Consider the following 26,738-nt stretch of genomic DNA (forward strand, 5'->3'; position numbering starts at 1 on the left):
TGTTCAAGGACCGGGACATTAGCAGGGAAACCAAAATGCTTGTTTACAAAGCTATTGTACTACCAACCTTACTATATGCTTGTGAAACATGGACCACTTATAAACGCCATCTCCAACTCCTCGAAAGATTCCATCAACGGTGTCTCCGAAAATTTTTACACATCACTTGGGAAGACAGGCAAACTAATATCAGTGTACTGGAAGAAGCAAAGATCACCAGTGTTGAAACAAAGATTCTTCAACATCAACTTCGTTGGACTGTTCATGTTGTGCGGATGCCCAATGATCGTCTTCCAAAGCAACTACTCTATTCCGAACTTAAAAATGGAAAGCGTAATGCTGGTGGTCAACAAAAGAGGTTTAAAGACTGTCTCAAGGTGTAGTATAAACACCGACAACTGGGAAACACTGGCCTGCGAGCGCTCCAGTTGGAGAACAGCCTTTACCAAGAGTGAAGACACTCAAACTCAGGACGCAAGGGAGAAACATGCTAAGAGGAAGGTACGCTTGGCAAATCCACACCGTGATCAACTCCCGCCCAGAAACCAATGTCCCCACTGTGGAAGGACGTGCGGATCCAGAATTGGCCTCCACGGTCACTTATGGACTCATTGTTAAAACCGTGTTTATGGAAGACAATCTTACTCAGCTACGAGTGATCGCCAAAGAAGAAGAAGAAGATCATCTTTATGCTTTCTAAACCAGTATTTTGCCATTACTGGAAATTTGCCATTATTGTTGATTCAAGATTTAGAAATTCATTTAAAAATGGGGAAGTTAAAGGCAATAGACCCACATATATCCTGCTTTCAATTTCACACCAGATTCTTACAGTGGGACTTCTCATATTCTTAATCCTCACAAGTGACTCTGCTTAGATCAGCCTTTGCCAACCTGGTGCCCTACAGATGCTGATGGGACAGTCCAAAAACATCTGGAGGGCACCAGGTTGGCACTACAAATTTCAGCTCTTGCTGCCAAAGATGAAAGCAGGCAAATGCAGTGAGATATGCTGAGGTTACAATCCTATGCTACGTCATCTGTGAATAAGACCCACTAAACTCAATAAGACTCGCTTCCCAAAATACATGTGTAGGATTTCATCATTTTACAGTTGGGGGCCTGGGGCCTTCACTGCCCTGTGCAGCTGTTTTGCAGGATGCCTGTTGTGTGAGGTGCTGACACTGGTCTACTGAACAGCCTTTGATATCACACCTGCAAGTACCTGTTGCCTGAAGTCACACAGTTTGCCTCAACAGTCTTTGGAGGTTGCTGTGAGTTTTCCCACCGATAGCAGAGCAGGTGGTTCTCCACTGAGCCAAGCACCAAATGTGAACTCTACACCAAAAACCTCATTTCTTTTCATTTCTGGGCCTGTGGACCTTTTTCAGCCTGAAGGCCAGATTCCCTCAAGAGCAACCTCCCAGGGCCACATGCCAGTGAGTGGCAGTGCCAGAGGCAAAAATGGGTGAAGCAATAAATGTGCCTTTTTACTTTTTGCAGCAGGCTAGCTTCTACAACACACACACACACACACACACACACACACAGAGAGAGAGAGAGAGAGAGAGAGAGAGAGAGAGAGAGAGAGAGAGAGAGAGAGAGAGAGACTTATCTGGCCCTCCTTTAAAGCAAACCAGAGGCGTTATCAGCATTAAAAAGATGCATTTCAATGGGGCAAAAACACTCCAGAAAGCTGAAAAGCATACACATGCCATTTTACAGAGCAACACAAGTAAAAGTGTGGGGTTCTAGCACTAAGGAGACTTCATCCAATCTGTTGTTGTTAAATTTTATTTACTTCCCTTCATCTGAAGATCACACGGTTGTTTACAGTATAAAAACACGAAATACACAATAACCTCCCTCGCAGTCAATGCATGCCTCAATAACCTCCCATCTTTATTCCTATAATGTGCCTTCCATGGGACTGGCCTTGATAGTTGTTCAGAAGCTGCAAAGTTCAGAATGCAGCAGCTAGTAAAAATTCTGGCATGACCACAGCAAAGCTGTAACACTAATTTTGCATGATCTGCCTGGGTTACACATTTGCTTCTGGGCTACATTCGCAATGCTGGTCCTTATCTTTAAAGCCCTTTTTACAGTCGGGGGTACATGTTACTACACACCACCCCAATCTCCACGAGCCGTGCAAGACTCCAGGAGTTGCCGGTGCGCTTGTGTTTCCTTTTGGACAATGATGTACAACAGAGACTGTGGTGTCTTAACGATACAGTGGTTTATTCCCAAATATATACAACCTGAGCCTAGATGGGGGAGAATCCCAGCATTACTCCCCAAGAGGGTCCTTTGCTCGTCTGACAGGCGCTGCAGACTAGGGTCAGCAAGCAGAGGAAATCAGCCATGCTCTCTGTGCCTTTGTTAGAGCCTGATCCAGCCAGCCCACATCATGTTCACTTCCTCTGGCTTGCAAACTGCTTGCCAAACGGACACTTTCTCCCTGTTTGCTTTCATCAGGCAAGCTGTAATCCTCAACAACAACCCCATCCCCATGTCTTCTGTCTTACTAACTATCCCTTATTTGCTGCTGGTACAGCTTTTGCTTTGCTGATGGCCAATTGTGGGTCAATGACCTGGACATTCTGGTGATTTCCTCCTGGTAGTTCTCCTTTGCCAGGTCAGTTCCCCAACATGGAAAAACAGGTTTAAACTCCAGCCCCCACTAGACCCAGGAATTTAAAAGTTGGCTAAATTCTAACCCTTTACTGAATTCAGATATTTTAGGGGAGTCTTGTCACCCCACAGAAAAAAAAAACTTATAGCAATATACTTAAAGAATTAGAATATAATCCTATATATACTGCCCTCAGGGGTGCATTTAGGGCTGTGTGCACTGGGTGCTGAACCAAGGGGGCACAGCCTCAAAGCCCAATAAAACAGGCGCTAGGCTTTGGGAAAGAGACGTAAGACTCTGATAGGGTTCTAGAATCCTAGAGTTGAGGGGGTGGAGTCATTCAGAGTGGCAGCTGAGTTGAGGGGGTGGAGTCATTCAGAGTGGCAGCTGGGAGGGACCTTCCTCTCCTTGGACAGGGACAATGGGCTCATGGGCTCAGGGCTGAAGGGACCTGGAGCCCTACAGTACCTGAGGCATCCCGGGTTCCCAATTCCTGGTATATAGACCATATTTCTTCTATGTCTGGAAAAAAATAAGTTCTCGAGCTGAGGTCTGGCAGTGCTGCTTGCTTAGTGCCAACTTAATGCTTCTGTTCCCACGGGAAAAAAGAACCAGTCGCTGCTGAGATTTCTTGAGGCCAGATTTGGAGGCTGGCTGAAGGAACATGACCGAAGGAACACACACATCCCCACCCAGAAATGGAGCTTGACCGTGGATAATGCATCTTCCTTTGAACAGATGGCCTAATGTGGAAACAGACTGACTAATGCAACATGATGGCTTTTCATGTCCACTCTGGGTACAATTGGACCTTTGTGCCTCTGATTACGATGCTTGAGGGTCAAGTCCACATGGAGAGAGATCAAGGGAAGCAACTGTGCCCGCCGGGACCAGAGGAAGGAGGAGCCAATAGCTGCATCATTGCCACTGCTGTCTCTGACATTGCTCAAATGAGGCACACCCAGTGGGCAACCTTGACCTGCAAGAGAATCTTGGCTGTGAGTCTTGGAAGATCTGTTCCCTGCCTTGTTGTTTGGTGTGTTTGGTGTGGTGTTGTTTGGAGGAGGGCTGCTGCTGTGGTTGTGTTTCAGTATGTTTGCCTTGAAGCTACCAACATGAGTCTGACCAAACTACGGGAGGCAGTTGAAGAAGGGAGTGCCTGGCGTGCTCTGGTCCATGGGGTCATGAAGAGTCGGACACGACTAAACAACAAACAACAACATGTTTGCCTTTAAAAGCAAACTGATTTGAATTTTGCCACCAACCCTAGCCGCCACCACAAGCTGCTTTCTCTCATTGTCTGCCCCTTCCCACCAAGCAGCTGCTATACATGCTCATGGTCCCAGGTTTAATCCCCTGTGGCATCTCCAGGTAAGCCTTGGGGAGACCCTGGCTTGAAACCCTGGAGAGCTGCTGCCCAGTCAGTGTAGACAAACCTGAGCTAGATGGATCCATGGTCTAACTCAGTATAAGATGCTTCACATCTGCAACCTGCAATATGGGGGTTGTTGATGGTGGTCTATACTACAGCATAGGGACACGGGTGGCACTGTGGTCTAAACCACTGAGCCTAGGGCTTGCCGATCAGAAGGTTGGCGGTTCGAATCCCCGTGATGGGGTGAGCTCCCGTTGCTCGGTCCCAGCTCCTGCCAACCTAGCAGTTCAAGGGCACATCAAAGTGCAAGTAGATAAATAGGTACCGCTCTGGCGGGAAGGTAAACGGTGTTTCCGCTGTGTGCTGCTCTGGTTCATCAGAAGCAGCTTAGTCATGCTGGCCACATGACCTGGAAGCTGTCTGAGGACAAACGCCGGCTCCCTCAGCTAGTAAAGCAAGATGAGTGCTGCAACCCCAGAGTCATCCGTGACTGGACTTAATGGTCAGAGGTCCCTTTACCTTTACCTTTATACTACAGCATATTATGAAGTTGTCATTATGAATCTCTCTACCTCGTCTCTAGCCCTCCCTCCTCCCCCTGTCACCACCACAATATATGGGATAATAATAGTGAACTGCACTGCAAGGTTGTCATAAGCCATTATCTCACATCTCCAGCCCCCCTACAGTGTGGTGGACATAAGCTTGGCCTACATTACAGGCTTGCTGTCCACCATTCTCAGCCTCAGGCTTTGCTCTCCCCTCACTGTCTGCATACAATGCAGGTACAGCTTGTTTAATATGGGGCAGCTTATTTTTCCCTTCCCAGTGCAGGAAGCATTCTTTCAACAACAAAAAAAACCTGTTTTAAAGTGTGCTGCCAAATGCATCACACTTTCCCCACAAGGACCTGTGCTTGAATGAGTGCAAACTTCTGTCTTTGCTTCTTCTTTTTCCATGGGAAAGGATGAGAGAGAGGAGGAAGGAGGAGAGAAAGAGAAAGAGAACGAGATACCAGATCATTGCGCCATTGAAGTACGGACTTTCTCCAACGAGCATCTGTCACTCTTAATGAGGAAATACAGGGAAGATCTGGTTTGAAGACAAAAGAGTTGTCAGTTGGGTAACTTAGGTCTGTGGGTGCTATGCAGGGACGGTGGATGTGAAACTACCTGATTTGCACTTGTTGAACTAAATGCAGCTCTCCTTAGAAATCTGCACTTTCCTGAATTTTGCAATGTTGTTCTCCATCCAAATGATGTGCACAAAAAGAGAAAGTATATGTTAGGTTTAAGTGCATACAATTTGCTGACACAAATTTTCACATTTGTCAAAACTCTGCAGTTACTGTACTGGAAATGTACTGAGCAGTATGTTGACCCCACAGTGGCTTAGAACAATAGAATCATAGAGTTGGAAGAGACCACAAGGGCCATCCAGTCCAACCCCCTGCCGAGCAGGAAACACTATCAAAGCATTCCTGACAGATGGCTGTCAAGCCTCTGCTTAAAGACCTCCAAAGAAGGAGACTCCACCACACTCCTTGGTAGCAAATTCCACTGCCGAACAGCTCTTACTGACAGGAAGTTCTTCCTAATGTTTAGGTGGAATCTTCTTTCTTGTAGTTTGAATCCATTGCTCCGTCTCCACTTCTCTGAAGCAGCAGAAAACAACCTTTCTCCCTCCTCTATATGACATCCTTTTATATATTTGAACATGGCTATCATATCACCCCTTAACCTTCTCTTCTCCAGGCTAAACATACCCAGCTCCCTAAGCCGTTCCTCATAAGCCATCGTTTCCAGGCCTTTGACCATTTTGGTTGCCCTCTTCTGGACATGTTTTAGCTTGTCTGTATCCTTCTTGAACTGTAGTGCCCAGAACTGGACACAGTACTCCAGGTGAGGTCTGACCAGAACAGAATACTATTACTTCCCTTGATCTAGATGCTATACTCCTATTGATGCAGCCCAGAATTGCATTGGCTTTTTTAGCTGCTGCATCACACTGCTGACTCATGTCAAGTGTGTGGTCTACCAAGACTCCTAGATCCTTTTCACATGTACTGCTCTCAAGCCAGGTGTCTCCCATCCTGTATTTGTGCCTTTCATTTTTTTTCCATTTTTCATTTTAATAAGCTTATGCTTTCATTTTAATAAGCTTATGCTTATTAAACCCTGTAATTTGCTACCACAAGCTGTAGTGATGGCCACCAACTTGGGTAGCCTTAAAAGGGATTTAGTTCAGCTTGCTCCTGGAGCGGAAGGCTATCAGTGGCATAAGCAGATGCACTTACAGGTGTTGACCAGTCCCATCGGCTAGGCAGTGGCTTCGTGGTCCTTTGGACCTTACCCTGGAAGCTGCCATGTCTGGCTTGACTTGCAGGCTTAATTCCCGCTGAAGGTCGAAAACTATGGGTTGTATCCAATGCTAGTCCTACTCAGAGTAGCCCCATTGAAATTAATGAGCATGACCAAGGCCCCATTCACACCATACCTTTAAAGCACTATGAGACCACTTTAAACAGTCATGGCTTCCCCCGGAAAATCTTGGGAAGTATAGTTTGTTAAGGGTGCTGTGAGTTGTCCCTATTCCCCTCACAAAGATACAATTCCAAGAGTTCCCTGGGAAGAAGAGGGCTTGATTGTTGAACCACTCTGAGAATGGTAGCTCAGTGAAGTCTCCTAACAAGTCTCGGCACCCTTCACAAACTGTAGCTCCCAGAATTCTTTGGGAAGCATGACTGTTTAAAGTAGTATTGTAGTGTTTTATATGTGTGGTGTGCATGTGGCCTCGGTTAGGTTTATTCATTTCAGTGGGGCTACCCAGGTGGCGCTGTGGTTAAACCACTGAGCCTAGGGCTTGCTGATCAGAAGGTCGGCGGTTCAAATCCCTGTGACGGGGTGAGCTCCCGTTGCTTGGTCCCAGCTCCTGCCAACCTAGCAGTTTGAAAGCACCTCAAAATGCAAGTAGATAAATAGGAACCGCTACAGCGGGAAGGTAAACGGCGTTTCCATGTGCTGCTTTGGTTTGCCAGAAGCGGCTTTGTCATGCTGGCCACATAACCAGGAAGCTATACGCCGGCTCCCTCGGCCAATAATGCGAGATGAGCGCACAACCCCAGAGTCGGTCACGACTGGACCTAATGGTCAGGGGTCCCTTTACCTTTACCTAGTTGGATCCAGTCCTATATCTGGGTACTTCAGAGTGCAGGTGGGGCCTTGCATGATTTAATGCTTCACACGCACACAAAGCTAGGTTGGTGGGGGAAGGCTAGGCCAGATTTTCAATTCATTTCATGGAATAACATTCAGCCTTATTTGTCCCCACCTGGAGTCTCATCGTCCGGTTCAGACACACCTGTTGTTTGTGGAAACCAACTTGGATATGTGCATTCATTGTCAACTCATCAACCTATTACTAGGATTTCCAGACTCAATAGTGGAGAAGACTTCTGTGCCTTTAATTGCCCTGCTCTCTTTTGAGTCTGGAAACCTTAAAGAGAAACCAGCAGACCCTTTGTTTAATTTCCAAGCAAAGGGTCTGCTGGTTTCTCTTTAAGGTTTCCAGACTCAAAAGAGAGCAGGGCAATTAAAGGCACAGAAGTCCTGTCCACTATTGAGTCTGGCAACCCTACCTATTACTAACCATGATAGCTGTGCTCTGCCTTCACAGTTGAAGGCAGCTATGCTTTTGGATACCAGCTGCTGGAAGCTGCAGGAGACGAGATTGCTCTTGTGCTCAGGTCCTGCTTGTTGGTTTCCCACAGGCACTGTGAGACCAGAATGCTGGACTAGATGGGCCATTGGCCTGATCCTGCCAGCTATTCTTATACTTTCATGTTCTTGTCCTAATAGGCAGAGTATGGAGACCAACATTCAAGTACAGCTGCAAAGCATCTCCCTGAATAGACACTGCCAAAACCATAGCAGCAGAACCGAAACCATAGCTCTACCAACCTCAGAACCACATTGATGTCACAAGGATCATGGCTAGCACCGTCCAGTCATGTGATACACCAAATTGGAAGGCAGAAACAAGGCAGAAATAGAACCCTGGTCTGATGAGTATATTCAGCAGAAATAACCATTGAGTTTAATAGCGCGTACTACTTCTGAGCAGACACGGTTAGGATTCAGCAGCAACTTTAAAAAAAACCAAAAACCCACCAATAATTTTTTAAAACAAGACACCTGCAGTTTCCCCAAGCATTTCATAATTTTGGGGTCATCACTGAAAAGACCCTGAGAACCATAGAGATGACAACTCAAACAGCTATAAATGAAAGAATTTGAACCACAGCCCAGTTAGACTCTCATCTCCGGGTTAGCTTCTACAATTATTTAGCATTGGATACTGCAAACAAAGAAAGCTGCCTGCTCCTCTCCTGCCTCCTTTTCTCCCCTTCACTGTCTTCAGCAAGCTAGGGCTTCGCCAGGCTGCCTCTAGGAGGAGGCAGTGGAGGCGAGGTAGCAGCAGGGGTTTCCCTCATGTTGCAAAGCATCGTGGGCCAACCCTGTGGTCAGCCAGTAGCTCTCCCTGACACCCTGTTTTCAGTCCTGCCAGCCCCAGCAGGCACCAGCCACTATTGTGCAGGATAGAATCCACAGGCAGGTGAAGGGATTCCTCCCTGTGACTCTATCCCAGCTGATGTCTCCTCCCACCTGCTCATAACTGGAGTCTCGGCAAATGTGGGGTAGGAAGTATTATCTCAAGAGAAACCTAACCTTCCGTGTGCTTGTATATGTTAGTCATGCATGTTATGAGGCACCCATCCAGCACCTTGTGTCAGCAGCAACACCACAGCCACAAGTGCATTTGGGCTCCTTACATTCAACATTACTCAGGCAGCAAATGCTAGCAGGTGGCATGTTCTTTGCCTGTCTCCTGGCATCAACAACTGCTCCCTGGCAGACCACAGGCACAAAAGAGGGGGAAAGCTGACCATCTGGACATCTAAAAATAAATTACGCCACCTGGGGAAATTAGGAAAAATCCATGCAGGGACAGCAGAATCAAACCTAGATCCAGACATTGTGTGGCTTCTGATTATATGCTTTATCAATAAAATCAGGTCTCTATGTATTGTGGGGCTGCCTTATTGATATGTTGATATTGGTACACTTCTGCAGACATCGTAATGAAACAAAGTCCTTCAAGGGACATTTGGGAAGTGAAACATCCCTTCATGCACTTTATTTCATTACATTATCTGCAAAAGTGTACCAAACCTTTTGCTCTGTTTTATCCCGACTGCAATATTGTGCCCCAAATAGTTGCTATTCTTTGTTTCTTTACCGTTTCTTCTGCTTGTGTGTTGTTGTATCTGAAAACTCAATAAGCAAAACCTGTTTTTAAAAGCGTGAGCCTGTTTTGCATCAAAAATAGACATTTTCCCTTTTTTTGCCTGTCAGCGGTATTTGTGTGTTTTTGCATTAGGCTCTGAGGTTTTTCTGGAAATCTCTGTCTGACGTGTTGCTGCTCTGCATTCAGTTCTGAGCAAGCTCTGTGGGTCTACCCGGATGCCTCAAGAATAGGGGAACCAACAAAGATGCCTTGTGTGCTCTTCCTTTGTCTCTGGCTCCTAGCAACCATGAGCTGGCATGAGGTTGCTGTCCAGCCTTCCAGCTGAGAAAAGCTCCCCTATTCAGCCTTGAAATCTCTGTGGGCCAAAACAAAGCATGGTGTAGCGTGCAGACCCCCATCTGACTTTGATGGTTCTGTTTACACCAGCACTGCATCTAAACTTGTCTTCTTCCTCCTGCCTTGCAGATCTGCTGTTTGCTAACCTACACAGGCAAGGATGGGGCTGCCAACCCTACAGCCCAGTCTCACATATATGGACTGAGAAGTAAGTCTCACTTTGTCCAATGCAGCTTTTACATCCCAAGTAAATGGATGGAGGGTTTGCAGACAGCCTTAAGCTTCACCATGCATGAGGGGTGAGCAGTAAGCGGATCAGGATCTACTGGTAGGTCCTGGGCCAATTTGCAGTAGATCAGCAAGCGTTTCTGACTCCCAGTTGTTTCATAGCCACAGTGAAATGCCTTTTCCCAGCTATAAAGGTAAAGGTAAAGGGACCCCTAACCATTAGGTCCAGTCATGACCGACTCTGGGGTTGTGGTGCTCATCTCGCGTTATTGGCCGAGGGAGCCGGCGTACAGCTTCCAGGTCATGTGGCCAGCATGACAAAACTGCTTCTAGCAAACCAGAGCATCACATGGAAATGCCGTTTACCTTCCTGCTGTAGCAGTCACTATTTATCTACTAGCACTTTGATGCGCTTTTGAACTGCTACGGTAGGTTTGTAGGAGCTTGGACCGAGCAACGGGAGCTCACCCCGTCGCAGGGATTCGAACCGCTGAACTTCTGATCGGCAAGCCCCAAGCACTATGGTTTAACCCACAGCGCCACCCATGTCCCTCTTTCCCAGCTATATTAGGCTGCTAAAATAAAAACTGGGAATGGGCCTTTGAGTGCAAGGCTAATAACTGAATTTATATTGTGCTCAAAGAAGCCATGGGAGGGAAAGGTTATTCTGACCAAAATAACTTGATGGGCCTTGGGGACAATGCACCTTGACTTGGAAGGGAGGGGCACAGGCTGGCCTGTGGAAGCAAGAGGGCTGCCAGGGACACCCCCAGTACACACACACACACACACACACACACACACACACACTGCAGTCTGTCGGGATTATGAGGGAAGGAAAGCAAGGAAGTGAGGGTGAAGGTTGATTTTGCACCAGAAGGCAAAAGAAGATGTAGAGTCTGGGGCAGTGAGGTAGCCTGCATCATTTTGCTGCTGCCCTAAATCAATCTGATGGGCTTGCTCTACAGGGGTGGGGAAAGGTTGCATTTCCTCAAAAGAAACATCCACAAAAGAACAAATTAAGGTGCAAGAGCTACAGCTAAGTGATGGTGTCCACCAGGCTATTGGACAGGCCTTTCCTCAACCCCATCACCTAATTGCTAGGTAGGAGAACAATAGCCAGTATGGTGTGTGAGCTGGAAGCAGACTGGAAGCTGGAGGCACAGAGCCATGCCTGATCTGTGCTGGATCCAAAGCTGTGACTGATGGGGAAGCAAGATCTGCTGGGTTGTTAATGCTGTGAGCCCCACTATCTTATGTTCAGGTTGTGTATATGTGTGAATAAAACCATCTATCCTAAAGACAGCAAAGTCTTGGCTGACCTTCATTCCAAGGAACCTGAACTTGGGCAAGTGCCTGGAACCCCAGGAGTCTCTCATCGCTTGGAAATTGGGGTGGCGCAAAACAATATGGTGTTCTCCTCCAAATCACTGCATTCCCACACTTTCCCCTCCCTCAATCTGGATTGCCTCATACCAGGGATACTTGGAAAAGGAACTAGAAGCATGCAGGGGCGTACCCAGGATCAAAACGGGGGGGGGGCAAGCCATGGTCGTTCAGGTTGTGACATTTCAGCACGGAAAAGGCGAATGAAACCAAAATTTTAAGAGAATTATATATAATTATAGCAGTGCTTTATTACGGTAGTTATTACAATTATTTGCTTGAAATTTTTTGAAATTTTTTATTCTAGTTACATGTCTTATACTAATATCATTTTTCTTGGGTTGGAAGAAAACTTGTTCAAAACTTTCGTTTCAATCCAGTCCTGATTTTCCTTGAAGAATTTCCGATGGACGCTCATCAAACACAACCCAGTCAGTCTGTCCTCTCCCATTGTACTTCTGAGCCAGGTCTTTACCCTTTAAAATTTAATTTTCTACAGAAATTACTTAACTTACCTTTTTGGAACCAGTTTCTCATATCCATTTAGGCAGCCTCGATGTCTTCTAAATGTAAATAAGAAGGTAAAATAATAGCGGGCGGCTCAGTTTAGCGGCGGGCAGCTCAATTTAGTGACGCAGAACTCACTAGACCCCTCTAGAAGATTCCCTCTTCTCTCTGCTAGAGCCTGCTAGAGACCTCTCCCTCCCTTGAATCCCAATGGCTGGCTGACATAGATTCCTTTACCAGTCGCTAGGTGGCTCTAGATACTTCTCAGTTTTTACACCAATTCAGTGTGGTAAACAACTGATTATTCGCCATCGCCCTACCTATTATTATTTTTGCTTCATGGTCAGCTGCCCCCCATGCCCCTCGCTGGGTACGCCCATGGAAGCATGGGAATGTGGTGATTTGGAGGAGGACTTCATATGAACAACAGAGAATTAATGGAGGTGCAGGAAGCAACATTAGGGAAGAGCCCCGAGAAGGGTCAGGGACCCCCTTAGGGAAAAGGATGCTGGGAAATGTAAAGAGACTCAGCTTGTTAAATATTTTGAAATGATAGGAAATGAGGCTGAGGAAGGGCATAATTGTTGTCAGAAACAGGTTTGTGGAGAAGTCAGTCTAGAAGAAAAGGGAACTAAGGCTATAACTGTCTGAGGAAGGTAAATTAAAGTGTTTTATGTTCTTAGCCTTTTGAAATGGGAAGGGTTGCTGCGAACTCTCAGGAGACGGATTTCAGCATTGCATGCAAAATCAGGTGTACTAGAGAGCTCAGATATGCAAACAGTAACTCACCATTGCTACCACAATCTCCACTGCAGAATGTGGCATGTTACCTCCCCTACACAAAAGGATGCAGTAAGAATAAGAATACAATTGTATCCAAAACTTAAAAGCATAAATCTCTATTCAAACAAAACAATGCAGCCTTAGATACAGAAAGAACAAACTCACATTCACCAGTCCCCAAATGCATGGGTGGAAAGGCACATGTTGGTGTGCCACTGAAATGTGTACAATGTAAGCTTCAGACACACACCCAGAGGGAGAGAGTTGCAGAACTTGGGGGCCACCAGTTAGAAGTCTCTGCCATGTATCCCTCCAGCCTCTGGGGGGCAGCAGAGGCTCTCTACCTCCCAGTTTGGTCTGTATGAGAGTACTCAGTCTTTCAGGTATGTGAAGCTAGGGATGGGGGTAGAAATTTTATTCAGTTCACATAGGAGGTCAAATCAATCAAATTCACACTTTCCAACACAATGCAAGATCCAAATGTAGTCATCTGTCAAAATTCACACTTATCTGAATTTTGCAATGAAGTTCTCAAACTGAACGGTGTTTACAAAAATGCATTTTAGTGGGCAAGAGTGCATAAAAAACATGCTAGTGAAAAGTAGAACACAACATTTCATTATATTGAGAGAGGTCGCTTGTAAAAATCTGTAGATTAGTCAAAACTGCCTGCAAAAATGTGTATATTAAATGGCTTGGGACCGCAATACTTTATGAGCTGATCCTGCAATCATCATCTGAGGCCCTTCTTCATTTGCCTTCTCACCGGGAGGTGTGGAGGGCAGCAACATGATAACGGACCTTTTCTGTGGTTGCTCCCTACTTGTGGTATGAATGGTGGTATGAATGTCTTCATTTCAAATCTTTATGCACCAGGCAAAAACATTTCTCTTCCCCCAGGCCTTTGGTCGATTAATCTATGGCCTTTTAAACTATGGGGAGAAGGGTTATTGATTTTGTTTGTTACTATGCTAGTGTTGCAATGATTCTAAAAGTAAAAACCAGGACACCCTGGAAGTTGTTGAGCTTTCTCTTACAAAAAAGGGGGGGGGGACCAACCGTGGTTTTTCGATTGACATGACTAAGATCCAGGACAAAGCGCTGCCTTTCGGAAATTCTTCCTGGATGTCAATTTCGCCTTTGAGATCCCAGTAATGTCTGGGAAAATCCAGACGTATGGCAGCCTTATACTATGCTATGCATTTTTTTGTGGTTTTATATTGTAAACTTCTCTGTGGTTCTTGAGTGAAGGACAGTATAGAAATTTAATAAATAAATAATAACAAACAATACATTTATTGGAAGAAATTTGCACTAAAATGCTGAAGAATTCCTATGAGGATTTTTTTTAAAAAAAGCGAACTTGATAGATTTGCTCCCCTCAAGAACTTAGCTCCTTACTCTGCCTGGGGTTGTTGATTCTCTTTTGATTCACTCCAGGGCTTCGAGGAAACAAGCGGAGCAATTTCCAGAGGAAAAAAACAACTGCTCTAATGGAGAGGAGTTCAGAAGAACCGCCTCTTTGCATAGAGCAATACCACCTGTTCAATTGACTTCCTTTGCTAGAGTGCTACCAGCAGACTCAAAACACTTCACTTGCCTGAAAAGCCAGAAGCAGCAGGCAGCCTGGCAGTGGCTTCGGTGACTTCCATTATAACAACTTAAAATCCAACCATTCCATCTTCTACAGGTGAAACTCAGAGAATTAGAATATCGTCGAAAAGTGCATTTATTTCAGTAATGCAACTTAAAAGGTGAAACCAATATATGAGATAGATGCAGATCATGCAAAGCAAGATATGTCAAGCCTTTATTTGTTGTAATTGTAATTATTTGTCGTTAGGCGGGTCAACTATAAACGGAATGTAATTAATGAAATGTAATAGCAATGTTTATTTTTGTATTATTGTAACGATTTCTTTTATTACTTTGGAATTTCCAAAAGAAAGCATTTGTAAAAATTAAAATCAAAATAAAAAAATAATTAGTTGTATTACTGAAATAAATGCACTTTTCGGCGATATTCTAATTTTCCGAGTTTCACCTGGAGAAACCAGTATTCTTTCAATATTCAAATCCTGACATTACCAGTTCATTTTCATTACTAGTTCTTAAGAAATGTCACATCCTTAACAAATGCCAGTAATGACTTTTCTCTAATTAAGCATGTTAACTTTGCCATCTCAGCCAGATCCAATAATTTTATCAGCAATTCTTCTATAGTGGGCTTAACTACAGTGGTTTTAGAAGGGTCTCCTAGGTGCAGGAGAACCAGCTTCAAGAAATATACCATATTACGTTCATCATTAATCAAGGGAATAAAAATCCTTTTTTTTTTACTATAAGGAGTAAGCCAAATTTATACCCAGCCTCTCTCCTAATAGCTCTGCTGCAATTATGTCTGCTGCAAATATGCCAATTTGAATTCATCCCTTGCAGCATATAGATGATTCAATTCATTTTTGGCATGTTGTGACCTTCGCTATAGATCAGAAGAAGATCCCATTACAGATGGTCTAAACAGAGACTTCACTGTTTTCTCCATATTTTTTCCGGTTCAGAAAGGCCATAATTTCTCACTCCTAGGATAGAGATGCATATTATTTCTGCAGACATGCTGTTGCAATGCTGCATTTGCTAAAAAGCATAGATGCAAGAACAGGCTTTCTCTTTTTATGGGCCTTAGCCTCTAGAGGTGAAATCCACCTGGGTGTTCTCCTTTCTAACAAATCTTTATATCTACACCACACATTATACAATGATTTTCTAATTATATGACATTTGAAACCTTTATGAGCCTTTATCTTATCATACCACAAATATGCATGCCAACCAAACACATTGTCAAATCCTTCCAAATCTAGAACATCAGTATTTCCCAATAAAAACCATTCTTTCAACCAGCAAAAGGCTGCTTCTTCAAAATATAACTTCAGATCTGGCAGTGAGAAACCTCCTCTCTCTTTAGCATCCGTTAATAATTTATATTTAATTCTTGGTTTCTAATTCTCACGGTGTTTTGCAGGGGCAAACAGGATCACATGTGACCAGCACCCCAATCTCATAATGAGCACAAATCGTGTGACTGCACAAGAAATGACTCTAACCAGGGGAGGGTGGAATCAGCTGGGCTGCCCCCTTGCCTCCACTTTCATAGTATTCAGCCAAGAGTGCATTGGAATACCATATTTCCAGTTCATCAGGAGCTGGAAAAAGGAAAGTTACATCAGAGTGCAGGAAGTTCCAGAGCCTTAGCAACTCTCCCTTCCCAGAACCCTGTGCACAACTTCCTGAAAATACTTTCCTTTCAAAATTATTTGTCCTTCACTCTGGCAGGCCACCCACATTACACTGCGTTTCCGTACAGCTCGGAATATCAACTCTGCCTCTGAGTTTTGTGGTGAGGGAACAGCTACAGTGCTTTGAGCTGCAGGGACTTCCGAAAGGTTAGGGGAGCAGGATTTAATGCATTTCATTTATTTTAAAGATTTATATACAAGATTTTCAGCACATTTCAAAGAGTTCTTCTTCTTCTTCTTCTTCTTCTTCTTCTTCTTCTTCTTCTTCTTCTTCTTCTTCTTCTTCTTCTTCTTCTTAAAAACCAGATTCAGTGTATTTTAAAATCAAGTAATGTTGAAATTAATCAAGCAGCAGAGAATGAGCTTTTTAACAAACCAACTATGGAAGGTATGCTGAAAGAGGGCATTTGTAGACTGATGGGGCAGCAACAGCAAAGGCCCTGTTTCTTGTGGAAACTAATCTAACATTCATGTAAGATGGAACCTTCATGTAAGATGCTCCTGCCAACCTAGCAGTTCGAAAGCACGTCAAAATGCAAGTAGATAAATAGGAACCGCTACAGCGGGAAGGTAAACGGCGTTTCCGTGTGCTGCTCTGGTTCGCCAGAAGCGGCTTTGTCATGCTGGCCACATGACCCGGAAGCTGTACGCCGGCTCCCTCGGCCTATAGAGCAAGATGAGCACCGCAACCCCAGAGTCGGTCACGACTGGACCTAACGGTCAGGGGTCTCTTTACCTTTCAGATGGAACCTTCAGCAGGGATGTCTTGACATACCTTAGGTTCGAGGCAGCGTCATACAGGAAGAATCATTCCCAGAGACACACACTTTCACCCTGGGGACCTCTAGATAAATGAACCATAACAGGAGCTCCAAGTGGGCTGGCACCTAAGTTTACAGTGTACCTGCCATAGTGCATAATCAAGCCCCGAATACGACAAAATGCAGTTCAATTTGACTTTGAAATCTTAGTGTACCTTTGGTAGCACACTTACAGCCTTTTCAGAAACTTCCTGGGAGAAGCCCATCATGGCAATGCTCATTGCTTTTACTGAATATCCTGCAACGAACAGTGGTGATTCCAGTCAGACACAAACCTTTTTTTGCATAAGGTTTTTGGGCTTTCTTGTTAGCAGGTTCCAACAATGTATTCACAACATGCATGATTTTCCATTGCAATGTCCCTCCCATAAGAATTGTGCTTCAAGGCAATCACAGTGATGGGCGTTAGGGAGGTTCATAAAAAACTTTTTTTTTTAATGCCTGCTCCAAAGGTCTTATCTTACTACACTAGGGATTATATAGCTATATCTGAAATTTCATGCATATCAGTTAATATCTTGACCCTGCTCCACTGAATTGAAATTTCAGCCTTCACGATCCATAGGAAAACGGCCAAGTAAACAGCATTATCAGATCAGATCAGATCAATATTTTTTTTACGGTCAACGACCAGCACAGAACAGCATGAAATTTCAGATATAGCTATATAATCCCTAGTGTAGTAAGATAAGACCTTTGGAGCAGGTATTTTATTTTATTTTTAAAAAGGTTTTTAATGAACCACCCAACTGAATACCCAATGCTTTTCAGTGGAGCAGGGTCGAGATATTAACTGATATGCATGAAATTTCAGATATAGCTATATAATCCCTAGTGTAGTAAGATAAGACCTTTGGAGCAGGCATTTTTTTAAAAAGTTTTTAATGGACTGCCCTAATGGGCATGGCTTGACAATTCCTGTTTTCTCCTCCCCCTCTTGACTACATCAATCCTCCCCTCATGCTAGCAGCCTGGCCTGTGCATGAATGCACTTAGAATTGCAGCCCTAGGCCATAGTTTTTCCCACCTCCTCAGAACCTTCTGTGCACCAAAAAACACAAGCTTTCATAAATGGGGAAGATGATCTTAGTCCTTTCCCTCATCTCAAAAGCAGAGGAGTCCCAAGGAGAGGTTGTGTGCATGCCTTGTGTGGCAGACAGGGCTGCATGTGTAATCTGACACTTCCTTTCCAGCCATGAAATTAAAAGCTGAAGGAGGGAGATTGGCTAGCACTCAAATATTGCCCACTTTGGGATATATATGTAGGGACCCAGGTGGCACAGTGGGTTAAACCACAGAGTCTAGGGCTTGCTGATCAGAAGGTCAGCGGTTTGAATCCCTGCAACAGGGTGAGCTCCCGTTGCTCGGTCCCAGCTCCTGCCAACCTAGCAGTTCGAAAGCACATCAAAGTGCAAGTAGATAAATAGGTACCGCTCTGGCGGGAAGGTAAACGGCGTTTCCGTGCGCTGCTCTGGTTCACCAGAAGCAGCTTTGTCATGCTGGCCACATGACCCGGAAGCTGTCTGCAGACAAACGCCGGCTCCCTCGGCCTATAGATTTGGACACGACTGGACCTGATGGTCAGGGACCCCTTTGCCTTTACCTTTGGGATATATATATATATATATATATATATATATATGAAGGGAGGAGAAATGATCCTAGAATCAGAATGGAGGCTGAGGAGGAGGAATCCGCATAGTCTGGAAATCTGGAATGTCAGCAGACAGCACCCATTGCAAATGTCACAGATCAGGTATTTGTATACTGCTATCTATATCAATAAAAATCTATGAATAGATATCAAAGAGGTTTACAGCAATAAAAACATAAAACAGTACATTAAAACCAGTGCTTTTTTTCTGGGGGGTACACAGGGGTACGCATACCCCTAAACATTTTGTGAATCTTTGTACTTTAGTCCATTTACTGTATTTATTCTTCCCAATTTGAACTATAAATGGTGATTTTCTTGACTCAAAATAGGGGAGTACCCCTAAACATTTTTTTAAGGAAAAAAGCACTGATGGAAACCGTACAAACCCCATAATAAGACATCAGTTAACCACTGTGGAAGGATGCACGTAGTCTTAATTGCCTGCATAAGCTTGATGAAACAGAAATGTTTTCAGCAGGCATTTACAAGTTGACACAGAAGGCGCCGGCTGAATCTCTGTTGGCAGAGAGTTCCATAGGACTGAGTCAATGACACTAAACACAGGGGTGGAGGAAGGAGCTGCAGTGGGTGCAGTCCACTTCAGGTATCACCGCTAGGGGGTGGGTGGGTGACAAAATGCCAGGCGGCACTCACTGTGGGGCCTGCAGCGTGCCCAATCCACGCATCTCTCCTGGAAGAGACGCGGTGGCATGGGCCCGCGCAGGTTTTGTGCTGCCCAAACTGTCTGCCCGCTGCCTCCCTCCCAGCTGTAGGGTGGCTGAGTGGGAGGAGGCAGGCAGACTCTGGAGGCCCCATGGTGTGCCCTGCCCTCGCCCCACCCCTATGGATGGCTTGCCCCGCCCTGGGCAGCAGCTCTCTTAACAATGGTGTGACGTGTGGTCAGCCAGATGCCCCCTCAGCAGTCTGGCCCCAGCTGTAGCTTCCAAACCAGACCCAAGGGCTGTCCCCAAGAGTTAGTGGTAGGTGGAACTTAAGCACTAAATTAGCGCTTAAGACAAAAGCAATTTGCTCCATGAGGCCCCAAACCAGGAAACGACAGCATCATCTGAAATCACCATGAAAAACCAGGAGAATACGGGTTGAACCACCATCCGATTGCACCCAATATCTCAACAGGGAAACAAACATGGAAGATTATTGTTAGCATATTTCCCTCAAGTTGTGCTTTGTGGCCTGACGTTTGGTGCCATCTAATGGATAGCATTTGTACATGTCTCTACCGAGTTCCCTCCTAGGCTTGGTTGGTAGTCGTGACTGTTGGTCATCCAACTGATCATCACTTCCTTTCATTCCCTTGGAAGAGGTGCCCCCCTCCCCTTGCCTTGTCAAATTACAGGTACAGCCATACAACTCATAGAAGGGGTGCAACTCAAAGACGTTTAGCAGCATTTACAATTTGGATTTGGGTGGAATGAAGGGAAGCTTTGCAAACTCTCAGGTTCACTGCAAGTTGGAGTGAGGGTAAGGAGAGGGGAGAGAGGGAAATGATGCTCAAACAGCAGAGAGAACATTGTATTACTGGGAAAATTTCAAAACCTCAAAAGTATCAAAGGGCTGGCGCGCACCCCTCCCCCTTGAAGAAGGGTTACCACATTTGGGGCTTTTTAGTTTAAAAAATAAGGTGAGTGAGGAGGACATCTTAGAGATCTATACAATTATATATGGTGTGGAGAGAATGGACCGAGAAAATTTTGTCTCCCTCTCCCAAAGCACTAGAACTCAGGGCCATCCAGTGAAGCTGAATGTTGAGAGATTTAGAAGACTTCTTCATATGCCCAATGGTTAAACTATGGAACTCACTTCCACAGGAGGCAGTGATGACTACCAACTTGGATGAATTTTTAAAAGGATTAAACAAATTCATGGATGGGAGGACTATCAATGGCCACTAGTTGTTATTATTTATTTATTTATACCCCGCCTATCTGGCTGGGTTTCCCCTGCCACTCTGGGTGGCTTCCAACAAATACAAAAATACATTAAAATCACAGATTAAAAACTTCCCTAAACAGGGCTGCTTTCTAAATGTCAGGTAGTTGTTCATCTCCCTGACCTCCGATGGAAGGACGTTCCACAGGAGGGCGCCACTACCAAGAAGGCCCTCTACCTGGTTCCCTGTAGCTTTGCTTCTCGCAGTGAGGGAACCGCCAGAAGGCCCTCAGCGCTGGATCTCAGTGTCCGGGCTGAACAATGGGGGTGGAGGCGCTCCTTCATGTATATAGGACCGAGGCCGTTTAGGGCTTTAAAGGTCAGCACCAACACTTTGAATTGTGCTCAGAAACGTACTGGGAGCCAATGTCTCTTAGGACCGGTGTTATGTGGTCTCGGCAGCCACTCCCAGTCACCAGTCTACCTGCCGCATTCTGGATTAATTGCAGTTTCCGGGTCACCTTCAAAGGTAGCCCCACGTAGAGCGCATTGCAGTAGTCCAAGCAGGAGATAACTAGAGCATGCACCACTCTGGCGAGACAGTCCGCGGGCAGGTAGGGTCTCAGCCTGCGTACCAGATGGAGCTGATAAACAGCTGCCCTGGACACAGAATTGACCTGTGCCTCCATGGACAGCTGTGAGTCCAAAATGACTCCCAGGCTGCGCACCTGGTCCTTCAGGGGCACATTTACCCCATTCAGGACCAGGGAGTCCTCCACACCTGCCCGCCTCCTGTCCCCCCCAAACAGTACTTCTGTCTTGTCAGGATTCAACCTCAATCTGTTAGCCGCCATCCATCCTCCAACCGCCTCCAGACACTCACACAGGACATTCACTGCCTTCACTGGTTCTGATTTGAAAGAGAGATAGAGTTGGGTGTCATCCGCATACTGATGAACACCCAGCCCAAACCCCCTGATGATCTCTCCCAGCAGCTTCATATAGATTTTAAAAAGCATGGAGGAGAGGACGGAACCACTAGCCACAGTACCTATGTTCTGTCTCCCTTATTGGGGACAACATGCCTCTGACTACCAGTTTCTAAGGAATTCTATTGGGGAGAGCGCTTTTGTCTTGCATGTGGGTTTCCCAAGATGTGTGAGGTTGGTTACTGTGAGAACAGGATGCTGGAGTAGACGAGCCTCTGGTCTGAACCAACAGGGCTTCTGTTCCTGTGAAGTAAGTAAGCAACCCATGCATTATCTATGGGCGTGACACCAAAGTAAGTGTACAGAAGGCTCTTGGCACTTAAAATTTGTAGACACCTTCTGTGCTTAGAAGAAGAAGAAGAAGAAGACCAGAACTGGGCAAGCTTGAAGGGATGACACCAAGGATTGTGAATGCCAATTACTTAAGGCCACCCAGAGAACTTTTGGTTAAGGGGCAGCCTACAAACATAGCTGCCAAGTTATCCCTTTTTAAAAGGGATTTTCCCTTATGCTGAATAGGTTTCCTCGTGAGAAAAGGGAAAACTTGGCAGCTATGCCTACAAATGCTGTTAGTGAGTAAGTGAATGAATGAATGAATCGAATAAATTGAATAAACCTTTATTATTTTAAGCTTATATTCCATCTTTCTTCTGTAAAACTTCCATAAAAATAGGAAAGTTTAAGCTAATGTCAGTCAGCAGGAAGAATTGCAGCCTAACAGAACAAAAGGTCTTCTTGACTGAGGCTGTTGCCAGGCTTCCTTCAGGAGGGACTTTGCCAAGCAGGGAAAAGGTCCTGCTCCAAGAAGTCTTCAGCTTAATTTCTGTAGCAGGAGGAGGGGGGAAGACCCCCTTTGAGAGCTGCTTTGGACAGTGCAGGTACTTGCAGGGAAGAAATGGGGGAAGGGAGGAAGCCAGGAAGGGCCAAGGAAGTAAGGAGGCGTCAATAGCCCAGCGATGGCAGCGGCATTGAGTATATATGACAGTCATAAATACAGCTTGCTTGCCAGTTGCTATTGATGGTTTCATACGTAATCTGGTGTTAGCTAATTTTATGAACGAATTCAGAAAGGCCACAGTGCAAATGGTGGAGAAGGGGCCCTCAAAGACTCTGCCCGTTATTCTGCTCCTTCCATGACCATGTCTGCAGTTCAGTTTTAAAGCAGTGTTGACCATGGTCTAATAATGATTGTGGTTTCCAGCCCAACCAATTCTGGGAAATGTCACTGAATAAAGACTGAGGCATTTCTTAGTAGGCCACAAACTACAATTCCTAGATTTTGGGGAGGAGATCGGGAAACATGTAGCATTAACTAGCCTATATACGTAATCTGACGGACCCTTCTATATTTGGAAGGTTGTTGGAGGAGATACATCTCCTTAAACCAATTCCAGTTAAAGATTATTATTTATTACATTTATATACTACCATTCTTCCGAAGACTCTGAAAGACCCTTTAAAACAGAAAGGAACAGCGGCCTTGTAGTTGCTTATCACCTAGATCACAGCCTGCCCCATAATGGTGAGATGCATTGTATTTCTAGTTAAACTATAACAGTTACGGTATATCTTAATTTACATGTATACATATTCATTATGCAAATTGGTATCCTCTTCTTCGAAGTTGCATTTCTGACAGTGCATAAGTGGCCACAGCTACACCGTTTTCAGTGCTGTTTAAATGTTTATAGATGTTTGCCTGTGAGTGGCAAAAAAGCATAGGAAGCAGAGAAGCTGGAAAGGAGGAGAGTGGCTCTTTGTCTTCCTTCGTGTTCAGCAGAGGTTCTTCCTTTGGTTCTCCAAAATTATGGTTTAGTTTCTCTCAGCTGTGACATTAATTTTTTCACCCATGACACCCTGGGATTACAACAGACAAGCCTTCCATTCCTTGCAACAAACCTGTAGAGAAGAGGCAAAATAACTTGGTTTAGAAACGATCTCTTGGTGTATACCTCCTGTAATCATATTTCCCTTCCTCTTGTGTAGAAGATCTACTAGCTATTGGAAGTGCAGGAATCCACAGGTCCAGCCCTAGTTGTGATTTCACTTCCAGAAGTGTGCAAAATGTCACCTCTTCCCCACTGACTGGCCGCTGTTTAATCCATTTATTTTTTGTCACTTTTATATAATAACAAAATGACATATATACCGGTAAACAACAGAACAAAGAAACATCAATTTATGTAACAGAACAAACTGTGTTTTTTCATTACAGTTGAACCCTGTTTGAACACAAATAGGATAGTATCTTCCACTACACCTGAAGCAGCAGGCCAGATCAGGGGGCACAGTGACAGGGCAGGGCAGGTGGAAACACAGTGGAATGGCTTGGGGGGACACAATTAAAGTAGGCCAGAATGATACTAAAAGCGGCAGAACCTAAAAGAGCAGGACTGAAAAAGAAACTGAAGCAAAGAATTTAAAAGCCTGGGGAATCTTCAAAATAAACACCCCAAAGGTATTTGCCAAGCATTGCAATGACATGAAAGCAGGCACTTTCCTGGGGGAAGCCGCCAACCCCACCACTGAAAAGGCTCTTTCTCCACAGCCAGAGATTTCTACACATGGTCACATCCTCCATCCAGGCAATCAAGAAGCATGGTCACTGTTCAATGGCAGGTTCATTCCAGACGCAAGGAAGATGCAAAGTGGGGCTGGATAGGGCCTGGAGGGTTCCACTTGAACCTTGGGTTGAGGTTCCTCATCCTTGCAATAGTTGACAAAGGGGCACACATGGAGGAAGGTGGCCCCACTTTTATCTGTTGTGGGGACAGCAATACTTATCCTCCTTTTCTCTGTGTTTTGGCTGTTCTCCCTCTCCAACTCTTACCGTCTCCTCTGCCCCAAACCTTGTTCATCTCTCTCTCTCTCTCTCTCTCTCTCTCTCTCTCTCTCTCTCTCTCTCTCTCTCTCTCTCTCTCTGAAATTGACAAATTTGTCCATCCCTTCACTGGGGCCAACTCTTCCCATCAAGTCCTAGAAAAGCAGCTCAGAGGAACCTCTGGATCTCTCAGAGGCTGCTTTTTACTTGTTATTCCCCCTCAAACCTCCATTTGCCTGATCTCATCACAAATGGTTCTACAAATGCTCCAACTGCAGCTCAACACAAATTTGAGAAACCTCACGAAATGCCATTTAATGGAATGAGAGAGGATTTTCCTGACGCCCTCACCCCAGTCAAGGGCACGTAAGTGTCCTTATTTGAATGTTAGGATAATACATAATTGGAGAGTGGCATTCTGTACTCACACAACAGCATCTAAGCGGCAGTCACTGGGAGTCCTGTAGTAATTCTGCACTCTGTTGCGGGGAATTTGTCCTCCCATCCTATAACTCTCACAACAGTCTGACGGAATCCGAGGACGCAGTGCTGAAGGTGGTGGGGGAAGAGGAGAGAAGAGAGGAACATTATTATGACACAACACTCATATTTACTGTCATTGAGGCACATAGCCTGATCTCATGCATGTCTACTCAGCAATGCTCCCTTGCATATTCAGAGGCGCTTTCCTCCTAAGGACAGAGGGTAGCTGTCTCTTAGCAGAGTCACTTTGATACCCTGCTGGAATGTTAGCCAGGAAGTGCACGATGAAACAGGCATGCTGTGATAGCTCAAAGCAAACCTCCCAAAGGTATTTTCTATACACACAGCACATTGGAGAGGAAGCAGTTAGGACGAATGTTGATTCAGTTACACTTGGGATTGCCGGCTTTGCAGTCCCTGTCACTGTGCTATAAAATTCAACAGATCCTTCATGGACACTTGATGGCAGGTGACCATGTTCACCTCCATGCTGTGAAAAGCTCCATCTTCCCATTGAGCTGCTGTTAGCGATGCACTGATCCCTCCTGCCTCGAATCAGTTGGCAAACACCACCCCCATGTTTGACCCTAGCTGGGGCTTGGTCTACTCCCCCCCACTGCAGCTCTATGAGGCAGAGGTCCCTTCCCCTTCTCTAGCACTCATGAACACCAGTGTATGAGCACTAAGCCACCATTCAACACCTGCTTGCCAATAATCTGATGGCTGAGATTCTTTAACTGGAGAACCTCACCCTGCGATCTGCTGGGTTTTCCCAGTGCAAGACACTCTGGGGCTTCATACGGTAGTTCTTAAGTATTATAGTAAGCGCACACACATACATAATAAGAGGAAAGTGCCATTTGCTCACCTTCTGTGTATTGATAAGAGAGAGTCAGGATGAGGGCGATCAGGAATATGGTCTTCAGACTGCCCATGGTTAGCTTCTTCGCAAGGTCTGGAGCTTTCCTCTGTACTGCTGCCTTTCTAGAAGCTGGAGAGTGTGTCCTTGGGGACGAAGCTGTGTGAATATATACACTTCCATCCCCAGTATGGAATTCCCTAGGATTCTACCCATGTATTTCCACCCACATTTCTTTCCAGAGAAACTCACAAAATGTCAAACGTAATTCCACGAGAGGGGGGTCTCACTTCTCCTTTCGAGAGAAAAGGCGCCCACAGCTCAAATCCGAGCATTTGCGATGCACGACTAAAGCTTCAGTTTGCAGAAGTGAAACCAGACTGGCACATCTTTACTTCAGAAGAGCGGGGTCTGGAATTTTGTTTGTTGGTTAAACCACAGAGCCTAGGGCTTGCCGTTCAGAAGGTCGGTGGTTCAAATCCTTTACAGTGCAGTGGACCAGGTCAGAGAAGGCAGGCTGGGGGAACTGCAGGGGAAAGGCCATAGCTCAGCCACAGAGCACCTGCTTTTCACACAGAGAGTCCCGTGTTCAATCCCCAGATAGGACTGCTATCTGAAATCCTGGAGAGCCACTGCCTGTCCGTGCAGGCAGTACTGAGCTGGATAGACTAACGGTCTAACTCTGTGCAAGGCAGCTTCCTATGATTCCCGTTGCTAAGCAAGAGGCTGGCTTCATATCTAGCAGGCTAAGCAGATATACCATACCTTCTAATAACATTTCATAGATGAAAATAGGGACATGCTTTATAATGCCACTATAGTCATAACAACCATCGCTGCCAGAACTCCCAGATTATTATGAATTTCTGGATAATGCTGAATAATCTACACTATCTTATGCTGCAGTAACACTGCATACATTTAAAAGCAATGGGGGAGTTCCCCCCCCTTCTGGTTAAAGAACAAAACAATAATCCACCAGTATTGCTACCACATAACAATTTTGGTTGTCCTATGATTGGCTTTCAGCTGATTGATGGATTTGCTCATGTTTTCATATTTCATTCTTAATAGAGGTTTTTGAAGTGCTTATCTAAGAGCTTATGGATGCTTTTCTTTTTGAATTTGGGTGCAAAAAGCACCATGACTTAACTGGCGAAAGACAGTAGACAAGGCTGGATCAGACCAAAGGCCCATCTAGCCCAGCATCCAGTTCTCAGAGTGGCCAACCAGATGCCTATTGGAAGCCCACAAGCAAGACATGAACACACGAACGATGCAGTGAAATATTTCTGAACGGGGCACAAATATTTAACTGACGGAATTTTGCAGCAGTAATTATGGAAGCAGCAAACGACTCCT

The 26,738-nt window shown here is 45.2% G+C and overlaps 1 protein-coding gene across 1 annotated transcript; it reads right to left on the minus strand.

Annotated features, from left to right (window-relative positions):
• Positions 1 to 21,822: 21,822 nt before the first annotated feature.
• Positions 21,823 to 25,587, minus strand: CCL17 (C-C motif chemokine ligand 17). The gene is made up of 3 exons (XM_088672142.1): positions 25,386 to 25,587; positions 24,463 to 24,583; positions 21,823 to 23,112 (listed from the first exon to the last, which is right to left on the minus strand). The coding sequence occupies exons 1-3, from the start codon at positions 25,450 to 25,452 to the stop codon at positions 23,019 to 23,021; spliced, it is 282 nt and encodes a 93-aa protein (XP_088528268.1). The 5' UTR covers positions 25,453 to 25,587; the 3' UTR covers positions 21,823 to 23,018.
• Between the last annotated feature and the right edge of the window lie 1,151 nt (positions 25,588 to 26,738).

Source organism: Zootoca vivipara, chromosome 6 (genome assembly GCF_965207765.1).
Source record: "Zootoca vivipara chromosome 6, rZooViv2.hap1.1, whole genome shotgun sequence".
Lineage (NCBI taxonomy): Eukaryota > Metazoa > Chordata > Lepidosauria > Squamata > Lacertidae > Zootoca > Zootoca vivipara.